At 41.2% G+C, this 13,431-nt stretch overlaps 2 protein-coding genes across 2 annotated transcripts; both read right to left on the bottom strand.

Moving 5' to 3' along the window:
- Positions 1-1,166: 1,166 nt before the first annotated feature.
- LOC127527089 (uncharacterized) lies at positions 1,167-2,761 on the bottom strand. The gene is made up of 2 exons (XM_051924709.1): positions 2,338-2,761; positions 1,167-2,250 (listed from the first exon to the last, which is right to left on the bottom strand). Exons 1-2 carry the CDS (start codon positions 2,759-2,761, stop codon positions 1,511-1,513), a joined length of 1,164 nt encoding a protein of 387 aa, XP_051780669.1. The 3' UTR covers positions 1,167-1,510.
- Positions 2,762-2,800: 39 nt separating this feature from the next.
- LOC127527242 (uncharacterized) lies at positions 2,801-4,026 on the bottom strand. Its single transcript, XM_051925332.1, has 2 exons — positions 3,682-4,026; positions 2,801-3,481 (listed from the first exon to the last, which is right to left on the bottom strand). The coding sequence occupies exons 1-2, from the start codon at positions 3,846-3,848 to the stop codon at positions 2,806-2,808; spliced, it is 843 nt and encodes a 280-aa protein (XP_051781292.1). The 5' UTR covers positions 3,849-4,026; the 3' UTR covers positions 2,801-2,805.
- Positions 4,027-13,431: the final 9,405 nt, after the last annotated feature.

Raw genomic sequence — 13,431 nt, 5'->3', positions numbered from 1 at the left:
GTGCTTGAGGCACTGGGTTGTGCACTTTATTGAACTGTAAATTATGGATAATAAACATGTGGTGGACTTTAACATGGTGTCCGTCTGTCTGTGTCCGGGCAGCTTCTCACAACCTAGCTTCCACTACTCTTTCCCATAACTTCATGCTGTGGCTCATCAATTTTATCCCTGTGAAGTTACTACAGCTCTGCATGTCCCCCTTATTTTTAAAAATCTGTACCAGTACACTTCTTCTCCACTCCTCAGGCATCCTCTCACTTTCCAAGATTCCATTAACACTAGAATTACCAGAGCCTACGAAAAAACTCGTAGATCCGGCCCACCTTAAATCGCTTCTTAAATCCCTTTAAAAACCTCTCCGCCAGCGTCTTTTGCCATCTAAATGTGCTAATATACACAAGCTGCAAGCAGCCGGCTATTCCATCTCCCCACCGACTTAGAACGTGCACGAACTTCTCCCAGCTTATGCCTTGATTGATTATCTGGGAGTGAAGTGGAGTTTTAGAGTGGAAATAATAGATCGTTATTTGGAACACACGCTTTTCATGTGTGTTCCGTTTCTACAGTAATCTGTGTAAACACATTGTTAAAACAGTAACTTTTTCATATTTTAGTAATAAATGTTACAAGATGTAGGCATAAACTATAAAATGTGAAGAATGAAATGACAGCTTCCGTGGCATACCGGTAAGGGCCAGTCGCGGATAGTTGACACAGACTGCTCAGCCAATCAGAGCGCAGCAGGCCTGCCGTGCCACAGAGACCCGATTTCGATTCACAAGCGAGGTGAATGCCCGTTGTGTGTGTGTGTGTTATTTCTTCAAAATGCTTTGGATTAAATAAGAATATAACATATAAATGAAATATTTGATGCAGGGTCCAACTGTGCATTGTGAATTTTAATTTCCAGACAACGAGAATGGAGTTTTTTTTTTATGTATTGTTTAATGTGTAAGGTGCTTAAGACTGCGGTGAAATCTCACCCTGAAAAATACAGGACACATTTTTCGTACCATAGCAATGATTTTTACTTTAATAATGAAAAAATGTCTCACACAAAAAGTTAAACTAAATATTTCAACAACAGAAAAAAAAACATGTACATAATTATTGAAACATATCTAGCATGAGGCAGATTACCAGTTTTATAAAATTTGTGAATTTTCCCAATTATTTGATAAACTATTTCTTTTTTTATTTCCCTCTTTTCCTCCTCCCACCTCCTCCTCTCTGTTTCACAAAAAGCTGATGATTGGAACTCTTTCCAAGTCATCTCCCTTTCCATCCCCTTATCCTTATAAAGGGAAAAGACCTTGGCTGGGCAGTAAATGTATTTGCCAGGGTGTCCTGGAAATGCCACATGCATATGAGGGCTGTTAGGACCCTGCTTGAGCTGCAACTGGCAAAATCGACAGATGCGACCCCAAGGCTGCGGATCAGGCCTTTTCCGTTTCAATTGTCCTTTCTCTTCTACTCTCTTCCTTGTGGCATCTAGTTCCCGCTGAAAGAACTATGTTTCTGCAAAATCTTTAAATTGCATTTTCGGATCTGTCAGTCCCTCTGATCCATACATTTTAAAAACTTTATTAGAACAATAGAAATAACGGACAAGGCCTTGCTGGTAAAAAAAATGAACTGAAGAGCCATCATTTTCGTATCTTGATTTTGGCTGACCATATGAAAGACACGATTTTGTCCTTTTCTTGTGTATTTGGGGCTGTTGGTGGTGCTGCTGCTGCTGTTTTTGTTGTTTCTCTAGGAATTCATGCACAATTTTCTCAATTGAATCCTGTGACAGTGTAATGACAGGAAAAGGTGAAGAGGGGTGGACAATGGCAGGGGACATAGTCACAACTGGCACATGGGCAGTATGACTACCCTCAGTCAAACTGTGCCACAATCTTTGTGTCTCTATTAATTTCTCCTGGCTCGTGTTCAAAGAAGAGCTAACGTTCTTCATTTTGGCCAGATACTTCATGCATCTGTCAATATGGACCCTTGTTGTTGGATTGAACATAGTGTTTGGGTCTCTACAAGACTTCTGCACCATAGCAGCATAATCATGGTCCACAAGTTTTAGCAGGTCTTTCTGGCCATGATACTTATTGATAAGGTTGTCAGTGGCTTCCTTCATCTGGGATGTCCAGCGTCTGTGGTCAAGGACAAACACCCTTCCACCAGTTTTCACTGGTCCAGTGCGAGCACTTGCTGGTGATGACAGCAAAGGCAGAGATGGTGTGCTGGGTGGTTCTGAAACAAAGAAGAGACCATTAATATTGATAAACTTGCAAAATAACAGGTATAGTTAGTCTCTAATGGTCTTTGTAACGAATTTACCTGTTTCGGAAAGAGTATCAGCATCTCTGCATAGTGACACTTCCGCTTTTATGTCAGCAACTGGAGGAAACTGGAACAGGACAGATGGCCCGGTGGAAGCTGGTGGTGAAGGAAGTGCCTGGACAGTGGTAGAGCTGCTCTCATTTGCTGTCTCAAAGAGGACAGAGGACTCCGTTTTCTTCTTGTATTTTTCCCAGTCCAGAACAACAGGCTGATATCCTGGCTCTATGTATTCGAGACCAAATATCTCTCCTGTGTCTCTGTCAGAAAGATGAAGGGTAAGATATTTTTCTTCCCCAGTTACTCTTTTGGAGGCTGCATTCAGCTCTGAAATTAGTGCTTGGTCAAAAACACCTGGTAGGAGAACACCAGGCTGCTGCACGTCCACCAAGCGCTGGTAATTCCACTGAGCAACACCTGTCATTCCTTGAGCTTGGAATAACTCTTGAGGATACTTGTTCCAGTGACTCAGTGAGACCGGTGGAAATGGTAGCCCTCCTGCTGAGATGTTCCTCTGATGGGGATCCAGACAGGAACTTTGGCACCCTCACCCTGAACATGGTTCAACTTCACAGTCCCACCATACCTGTACAGTATGCCACCTGGAAGCTCGGGATCACTGAGGCAGCCCCGAAGGATGTGCACTTGCTGAATTCTCCAAGATTTTAGCATAGATGGCTTGAACAGGTATATGTCATTTGGATCCTTTGCTAGGTAAAAATGCTGGAACACTTCCTCATCCCTCTTCACCAGCTCATCTGGCTGTGGTATCTTTGTCCTACAATGCTCACGGATATGTTGCTTGGTGGGATTTGCTGGATGAATTCCACATAACGTGTAGGCATCCTTGAGTCGCTGCAGGTCTTCCTGATCCACAACAGAAAATGCAGCAGAGAGGAACTGGCAAAAAGAGCTGTAAAGGGCATGATGTTCAGAGACACACTCTCGAAGAATTTGCCTCATACAGTGGAACAGATCCAGTTTGATGGTAATGTTTCTGTTGTACATTGTTCTTGATGCACATCTGTTCAGTAGATAGCCATGTATGGCTTGGGCTACAATAGATTCAGTTGTTTTCCAGGCATTCCAGTCAAGGTGTTCCACTTGCAGCGATTCTGCAACCCTGAAGGCTGAACAGCAGTCCCTGAAAAACACAAAAAGAGAAAAAGTGTGAATTATGCAGTAAAGATGTACTATATCCAGTGACTCTTTATTAGTCTATACATGTCTAAACCCACACTCTATGATCTGCATATTACATGACTCATTCATTGATTCAAATTATTTTCTTTCAAAGTGACACATTTAGTAGATAAATAGAAAACAATGGCTACTGCCCCTCACCTGTCTACCCACTGGAAGTTAGCCTTGTCAACCTCAGCAATTCTGTACCGGTTAGCCAAACCCTGGTACAGTAAGTACATGGGCTCCAAAGACTTATCTGTCTCAGACTGTACCATTATCCAGGAGAGGATCATCCAGTTCTTGTTCATCACTGCATAAGAGGACATGGCTCCAGATGTGAATGTGACCTTTCTGGCGACTTTCCTGCTGTGGTCTGAGCGTAAGGCTTGGCCAAAGGTGCCTTGGAGGAGCTTTTTTATGGTAGGCTCTTGCCTTTTGTATATTCATATAAAAGGCAGTCTGTTAGATAATTGGCAGAGACTGATACTCCACACCAACCATCAGAGTCCTTATATCCACCAAAAGGAGCTGGTTTGGTGAGCCCGCTCATACTTAAGGTGCATCATTTCCCTTATCTGGTTAGCCATATCATTAGGTGACTTTCCTGTTCTCCTTAGTTCATACATCACAGTTTTGCAGATGGCCTTCTTATATATTACATTGGCAGGCAAAATGTTGGTGAATCTCTGTGGAAGTTTTTCTAACCACTGTGGATTGTCAGCATACCAGCGTTTTTTACATGCCCTGCAGTAGAGTCTTGATGCAAGCAGGTAGTATTGTCCATTGATGCCAACAACCACACGAGGCCTGCCCACACCAGCTGATACAATATGTGGTTGTGAACAACCCTGAAGACATGGCAGAACATAGTTGTTCCTCAGCCTGCCCATCAAGTTGTCATTTTCAGGCTTCCAGATGAAGAAGGGGTGAAGTTGAAAGTACTTGGGCGATTGGAAGCTCAAAAGTGCAGTCTATCAACTCAGGCTGAGGTGGGAAACGCCACAGACACCATCTTCATTGGGTGGTGAACAGGGAGAGAGCCGGGCCACAGCCCCATCGATTCCAGCTCTGTTTTCATCCAGACCTTCTGCTGCTGGGAGCAGTTCCACAGACTAATATCATGATCGTACCCAGGATACTGCAGAGGGGCAGAACCACCTGTAATCCCAAACATAAATATTAATTTTTTCATTAAGTGGTGTTATGTGTATACTAGTAAGTGGAGACAAAAAAAGAAGAAAGGGACTAAATCCTTGCGAACGTACTCTGAGCCCTGGGTATCACCTGTTGAAATGCAGCTTGTCTTGTTGTTTGCAGGAGAGGTGAAGACTGTTGAGGCACTGAAGATCCTGAGAAGAAATTCAATAGAAGGTTTTAAGTGCATGTAGATTGACTATGGAATTCTATAGGAAATGGTAACATTTCAAAGCCTGTTTTATTTAGAGTTCCTACTTACCAGTTGTTTTGGACTTGTGCCTTAATGGAGTCCTAGACACAGTGGCAGTTGTGGAATGTATTGTCCTTGCTGTACGGAGTAGAAAACAAGTGAAGTACATTACAGGGAAGAAACAAGTAATTACAACAATAGACAAGTGTCATATGAGAACTTTGTAAATTATAGTAAACTGGTGACCTACATGTTGACAACACATCAAGCTGAGTTGCTGCTGGCTCCTGAACAAGACATAGCAGCTCTGGAGGAATGGGCACTGGTTGCTTTACAACTGGATCTGTATAGATGCAAAATCACATTTGATTTGCTTAAAATAATGTGTAGGCTTTTATTTTTGTTATAATTGCCAAAAAAACAGAATCAAGTTTACCATCTAACAGTACTGAATGCACAGAGTACTTCATCAGGTGGTTTAGATACAGTCACACATGGAGTGGAATCACCTGAGAGGAAACCAAAAAAAATAAAGAAACTGCAGTTATCAAAGTTGAAAAAAATGTTTGAAAATTGTCAATGTAAGCTGCCTCATGCGTTGTCTGCTCAATTAAATGTGATAAGAAAATCCAGCATGCTATTCCCACATTACAACACGTCTTGTGGATGTCCACAGCTTACTTGAGCAGATAAAGCACTAGAACACTTGAACATGCAAAAAAAAATAAAATAACACTTACCCTCTTCATAGTTTGAAATTAATGATTTTGTTCTTTTGATATTGTTAGTGGAACATGAACAAAAGAACTTTATTAGTTGAACATGGTCAGAACATGACCAAAATAATAAACTATTGAACGGATAAATTAATCTTTTGGTCTTCAGATATGAATTTATGCTGAAAAACCTTTTTCTACTGATGTTGGTGGCCCCAGGAGTTGTGTGGTTCAGCTTCTAAAAATCAAAATGGTGGAAAGTGGTTAGTGGACACCAAAAAAAAAAAAGACTGAAAACATCTAACGCTTGTAGTGCTATACATTGTGGTACCCGGCTGGGGGGCGTCCTCCCTGGTTGCTGTGGGGGCCACGGGTACAGAGCTTGGAAGCTGTACCCTGTAGGGATCCGTGGTCACCGCCAGGGGATGCCCGATGCCTTGGGAGCCCTGGACCTCAGCACTTCCGCCACACCCGGAAGTGCTGGGGGGAAGAGGATTGGGGACACCCGGATACACCGCCAGAGCTTCCACCACACAGGGGTGTGGCCACAGAGGCTCATTGGGATGCACCTGGAGTCCATCCGGGGTGGATAAAAGGGGCCGCCTCCCTCCAGTCAATGGCAAGAGTCGGGTGGAAGAAGGACGGAGCTCAGAGGAGAGGAGTGGAGGCGGACCAAGAGACTGAAGGCATTGTGAGTGTGGCCAAGGACTTAAGGGGTGATTGGTGCTGCGGCACTGGGTTGATGCACAAACTGTAAATATTAATGTACAATAAACCTGTGTGTGGTGAAAATATGACGTCTACCTGTCTGTGTCCGGGCTGTTCCCCACAACATATTATATTGGTTACCATATTGGGTCTGGAATAATGGTGGTATGTTTAGCATTGCTTTCTCCAATTCTTCATCATCATCCATTCCTAAGGGAAAAAACACTAGATTAAATAATAAATAAATAAATAAGTGTATTGACATACATAGCCCTACAGAAAAAATCGTCATGGACAAACACATAATAAAAATGATAGACTTGAAATTAAATGTACATATATGTGAAATAACGTAAGATTTTAGCCTCACTTAGGATACCCACCAGACAGTTTACTTGAACTGGATGGCAAAGATTCAGTTGACTGAATAGTTGAAGATGGTGTGACTACAGCCTGGCTTTTCCTCAACAGGTACTGTTGCAAACGGTGCATTTTTCTACCTTCTGTACATTTTTGTGCCATGATGAAAGTTGCATAACCATCTGCCCTGCCCTCCCAGATTTGCTTCCAGGTGCTCTTCCCTCTCACACCAAAACCAACAAGGTTTTCATCTTCTGAAGAAGATGCTGGAAGAGTTGGTCTCTCTGCTTCATAATCCAGAAGAGACTATCTCCTGAAAGCTGAGTGCATATTCCTCAAGTGACAGAAGACTGTCCTTGCTGTTTCCACCTTCAAAGAAGACTCCCGTGCCTCTTTCCTTCTGAATATTTTGAATGATGTAGACTACATATCCTACATCATTTTCAAGAAGCCACCTAAAAGACTTGCCTTTATACTTTCCAAACTGGAGAACATACTCCCCAAGTACCTTCACTTTGTCAGTGGAATCACCCCCTCTTTCCAAGACAATCCTGAAGGCATTTCTTCAGACAGTCTCTTGCTTCAGTGGAGCAAACTTGTCCCTCAATTGTGGGTTGTTCTTTAGTGTTTTTGCTTCCTTAGATGAGTCCTGGTGCAAAAAGCCTAATGGTCCTTTACGAAAAGTCACTTTCACACGCCCTGGAAAAAATACTGTTGGCCTCCTCTGTATTTTCACCTAAGGGGAGAAAGCACAAGAAAGTCTAGTAAATATAAACGTTCCCTCTCATGGAAAAATGAAAACCATCAAGTAGGTACTATACAAATGATGATTCAAATGAATCTATACATACATACACATTTGTATAGATATTGCACACATACACATACACACTCTTTATAAGTTTATTATTAATGTATATAGCACACTAACTAACTATACACGGCTGTGGGCACTTTTAACCAAGAAAACTGGATAAAGAATTATATTAAAAAAGCTTACCGGGGACTTACTTGTGTGAAATAGCTAACTAAATGATAATGGCAACTATTTAGCAGAATACGTTCTTCACAGAGATTGATCAAGACGTCTTTTTATTCTCCAATTACTGAAAAAAAAAAAAAAATTATCAAAACTTCTTTCTTAAGCCACTATATAAAAGACGGAGACAGATTGACAGGGATTTCACTGTATAATAGGCAGAGAGAGGAGGCACTAGACAGATACGCTACAGCCTCTTTATTAATCGACAGACACTGCAGTGAGAGTACATGTAGATGTGAAAGGCACTAGAGAGACACTTGGTAACAGTATTAGCTATAAATAATGAAATCATTAATTAATCAGCAGAAATAACCGCGTGATTGACATTTTAAACTTAACGATTTACTTACCGAAGAAAGAAAGAAAAAAGAAAAAAAAACCAGCAGCACGTCAACAAAGGCAGAAAGAAAAAACGCTCCAGCACGTCAACGAAGGCAGATGCTGCAGGCAAGCAGACAGGCAGCAGTGCGGCAAAAAGCGCAGAACTATGAGGGGCCAAACAGGCCAAAAATCATATATTTTTGTACGAAAACTATTGGTTTACGCGTGAACATTATTGGTTTATGGATAATTACTATCGGTTTGCGTGTGTACTTAATTGGTTTGCATGCGTACAATATTGGTTTCATTCATATGAACTATATTGGTTCGTGTCCGTATATTATCGGTTTGTGTGTGAACTATATTCGTTTGTATATGCATAGCACTGGTTTGCATATGAACTATATTGATTCGCATGTGTATATCAGTGGTTCCAGTACGTTTGTTATTGGTTTGTGAGTGAACTGCATTGGTTTGCGTATGAACTATATTGGTTTGCGTTCTGTGCCGATCTAACGATGGATTTGTGTATGCACTATATTGGTTTCATGCACGTCTTATACTGGTTTCATGTGGGTAACATATCGGTTTTGCGCTTGAACTCTATTGGTTGTAAGGTGTGTACCATGTCGGTTTCTTGTACGAAACATACTGGTTATGCGTGCGCACCCTATCGCAACTTTGTGTATGAACTATATCGGTTGTTCATGTGATCTTCAGCGGAAATGGGCGGGGCAAGAAACAGGAACTTAGGAGCCGGTAGAGTCATGGAGCGTGTAGAGAAGCTGACAGGAGATGGATCTGGGTTTACTTTAAACAGCCCAGTATTTTTTTCCGCACATTAGGTTTGGGAAAGGACTTGGTGGTAATTATTGCTATTTAATAGAATCTGCTATTGAGTGTGTAATGAACACAAAGCTGAACTTAAGTACGTATTTGGTTGTCTTTTTATTCGCTTCCAGCTACATGCTCGCTTGCAACCTGCGACAGTACTTTTTCACACAGCTTTTGCAAACTAGTTACTTATTCTAAAGGCAAACTATTCTACATTTACGACTGACGCCTTTATCCAGTATAACATTTAGTTACTACTGGTTACATTTCTTATGCCCAGCGATCCCGCACCGTGCCGCCTAGACAGGTGAAGTGACATGCTCATGGTCACACAGTGTCACTATCAGGACTTGAACCGACAAATGTAGGGTTTAGAGGACAAAGCCCTAACCACAATGCCCCACTGCTTGCACATCTGCAACGTGTATATTATTTGACATAAACTTGTCCAGGACAGATTCCTTTGTTAAAGTTGAGTGTAACATTTTCAACCCGTTCAAGTCCTAAATCTGGAATATTTATTCTTTCAAATAATGTATCAGTTTGCAGATTAATGTACACGCTGTATAATATTTTGCCTTGCTCTTAACATTGAAGAAGAAGCTGGTTTGTGAATAAGTAGCTGACTACAAGCATATGTGTAGATAGGAGTGAATAAAAAGCCAGCTGAATGCGTACCTAACTTAAGTCCCGTGATCATTTCAGATGTTAAATGTTAATCACCACCAAGCCCTTTCACAAACATTAAGTGGCATACAAAAGTATTCAATCCCCTTGAAAGTCATAATAATTTTCTGCAAGACAAAAGATTTATACACATTTATTCATTCAGTATTTTTCTTATGCTGTGACAAAACATTTCCAAAGACAAAATAAACAATTTTCTGTAGACATTTAACTGAAGAAGAAAATCTCCAAAGTTAATGTTTTCATAGGTATTTAAACCTCTGTGCTTTGGAAGCTCCATCTTTACACCAATGACAAATTAATTACAAAGGTGACAGTCGTTTAACAGTCATAATTAAACATGATGAGGTGCTACTTGTGAGTCCTTTCTATCTCTCTGGATATAAACAGCCCCCTTTGTAAGGGCCGTAAACTTTGGTGGACAGTCACTGCAAAAATGAAAACAAAGGAGCATTCTACTGATGTGAGAAACAAAGTTATTGAAATGCACAAGACTGGAAACGGCTATAAAAATATCAAAAGAGTTTGAATGTCCCTTTGCGCACTCTTGTATTCATCACCAGAAAGTGGAAGGTTCATCAAAGTACACAGACTCTGACTAGAACAGGCTGTCCCTCAAAACTCAACATCAGAGTGAGACATCAACTGGTGAGAGAGGCGACTAGAAATCCAACTGTCACTCTCAGACGTCTGCAATGATCTTTAGCTGGAGTAAAGTTGTAGGGGTCCACAATTTCAAGAGTTCTCCATAAAACAGGCTTCTATGGGAAGGTAGCATGAAAGAAGCCATTGAAGACATTCAAGAAGGTCCACATAAAGAACGTATGGCATTTGCCACAAAGCATGAGAAAGACCCAGTTAAAATGTGGGAGAAAGTTTTATGGTCAAATGAGACCAAAATAGAAGTTTATGGTCAGACTTAAGAGGTATGTGAAGCGTAACACTAACATTGCCCAGGCCTCAAGAAACAACATTCCTACAGTGGAATATGGTGGTTGCAGTCTCTTGCTATGGGGATGTTTTTCATGTGCTGGGACTGAGAATCTTGTCAGAGTTAAAGGGACAATGGATGGACACATATACTGCACAATTTTGCAAGAGAACTTGTTCCAGTCTGCTATGAAAGCTCGGGAGAAGATTCATCTTTCAACATGATAATGACCCTAAGCATTAGGCCAATGTGACACTGGGATAGCTCAAAAACAGAAAGGTGAATGTTTTGGAGTGGCCAAGTCAAAGCCCTAAGCTTAACCCTGTTGAGAATCTGTGGCACTGTTTGAAAACTGCTGTTCAGAGGTGCCATCTCACCAACATAGAGGGTCTCTAGAAATCCTGCCAAGAAGAAAGGGGCAGAATCACTCCTGAGCAATGTGCAGAACTGGGGCCTACTTATAAAAGAATGAAGGCTGTTACAGCAGGAAAAGGGTTCTTGACAAAGTATGAATGTGTTGGGCTTAAATACTTAATACAAACACCAACTTTGGAGTTTTTCTTCTTCAGTTAAATATCTACAGAAAATGGTTGGTTTAGACTTTGGAAATGTATTGTTACAGCACAAGAGTTCACATTAAAATGAATGAATGAATAAACATGGAAAAATCTTTTGTCATACAGAAAATTAGGATGACTTTTAAAGTGGTTGAATACTTTTGCATGTCACTGTATGTTTGTGAAAGGGCTTGGTGGTTATTATTTTTAACAGTATTTTCCCTTAATTCTGAAATAATCACGGGGCTGACGTTAGGTGCACATTCTACAGGCTTTTTATTCAATCCTAGCTACATCCAGTATATGCTTGCAGTCAGCTACTTATTCATACAGCTTTTGCACACCAGCTTCTTATTCTATTTTAACAGCATGGAAAAATATTCTACAGCATGTACATTAATTACATTGTGGGCAGGAGGAGGAGTATAGGAACCTAATCAAGGACTTTGTTAAATGGTGCGACTCAAACCACCTATGCCTGAACACCAGAAAAACCAAGGAGATGGTGGTGGATTTTAGGAGGACCAGGCCCCTCCTGGACCCCGTGATCATCAGAGGTGACTGTGTGCAGAGGGTGCAGACCTATAAATACCTGGGAGTGCAGCTGGATGATAAGTTGGACTGGAATGCCAATACTGATGCTCTGTGTAAGAAAGGACAGTGCCGACTATACTTCCTTAGGAGGCTGGTATCCTTTAATATCTGCAATAAGATGCTGCAGATGTTCTATCAGATGGTTATGGCGAGCGCCCTCTTCTACTCGGTGGTGTGTTGGGGAGGCAGCATAAAGAAGAGGGACGCCTCACGCCTGGACAAACTGGTGACAAACTATTGTAGGCACGGAGCAGGACAGTTTGACATCTGTAGCAGAGTGACGGGCGCTGAGGAGGCTCCTGTCAATCATGAAGAATCCACTGCATCCACTGAACAGTATCATCTCCAGACAGAGGAGCAGCTTCAGCGACAGACTGCTGTCACTGTCCTGCTCTACTGACAGACTGAGAAGACCGTTCCTCCCCCACACTATGCGACTATTTAATTCCACCCGGGGGGGGTAAACGTTAACATTATTCAAAGTTATTGTCTGTCTGTATACCTGCATTGTTATCACTCTTTAATTTAATATTTTCTTTATCAGTATGTTGCTGCTGGAGTATGTGAATTTCCCCTTGGGATTAATAAAGTATCTATCTATCTATCTATCTATCTATCTATCTATCTATCTATCTATCTATCTATCTATCTATCTATCTATCTATCTTAATCAGAATCATTACAAACTAATCAATCATTTGAAAAAATAAATATTCCACATTTTAGTTCTGCACAGGTCAAAAATGTTAAACACAACTATAATTTAACAAAGGAATCTGTCTTGTCACAAAACTGTGAAAATTAAGGTGGCCCAACGTGATTTAACACTTTACAGTGCCCATTAAATGTCACAGTAAATCCTATTTATCAGATATTGGAGTGGAAATACGCAGGTACTCGTACCAGGCAGGGCAAAACTCGGCTGCATCTTAAAAAACGCATATGCCTTGTCATAAAACTGTGAAAGGTAAGGTGGCCCAATATGATGTAACTCACATATACTGGTCCTAAATATGGAACATTTAGCTTTTCAAAGAATGGACACAATCATATCATGTCAAATAATATACATGTTGCAGATGTGCAAGCAGTGGGGCATTGTGGTTAGGGCTTTGTCCTCTAAACCCTACATTTGTCGGTTCAAGTCCTGATAGTGACACTGTGACCATGAGCATGTCACTTCACCTGTTTAGGCGGCACGGTGTGGGATCGCTGGGCATAAGAAATGTAACCAGTAGTAACTAAATGTTATACTGGATAAAGGTGTCAGTTGTAAATGTAGAATATTTTGCTTTTAGAAGAAGTAACTAGTTTGCAAAAGCTGTGTGAAAAGTACAGTCGCAGGTTGCAAGCGAGCATGTAGTTGGAAGCAAATAAAAAGATGACCAAATATGTACTTAACTTCAGCTTTGTGTTCATTAAACACCCAATGGCAGATTCTATTAAATAGTAATAATTACCACCAAGTCCTTTCCCAAACCTAATGTACAGAAAAAAATACTGCGCTGTTTAAAGTAAACCCAGATCCGTCTCCTGTCAGCATCTCTACACGCTCCATGACTCTACCGGACCCTGAGTTCCTGTTTTTTTGCCCCTCCCATTTCTGCTGAAGATCACGTGAACAACCGAAATAGTTTGCATGCAGAACTGATATAGTTCATACACAAAGTTGCGATAGGGTGCACACCGCATAACCAGTATGTTTCGTATGAGACACCGACATAGTACACACATACAAGCGCAAAACCGATATGTTACCCACATGAAACCAG

The sequence above is a fragment of the Erpetoichthys calabaricus genome, chromosome 3 (assembly GCF_900747795.2).
Source record: "Erpetoichthys calabaricus chromosome 3, fErpCal1.3, whole genome shotgun sequence".
NCBI classification, from domain to species: Eukaryota; Metazoa; Chordata; class Cladistia; order Polypteriformes; family Polypteridae; genus Erpetoichthys; species Erpetoichthys calabaricus.
Note: the sequence above shows the minus strand (reverse complement) of the source record. Positions and strands in the feature narration are given on the sequence as shown.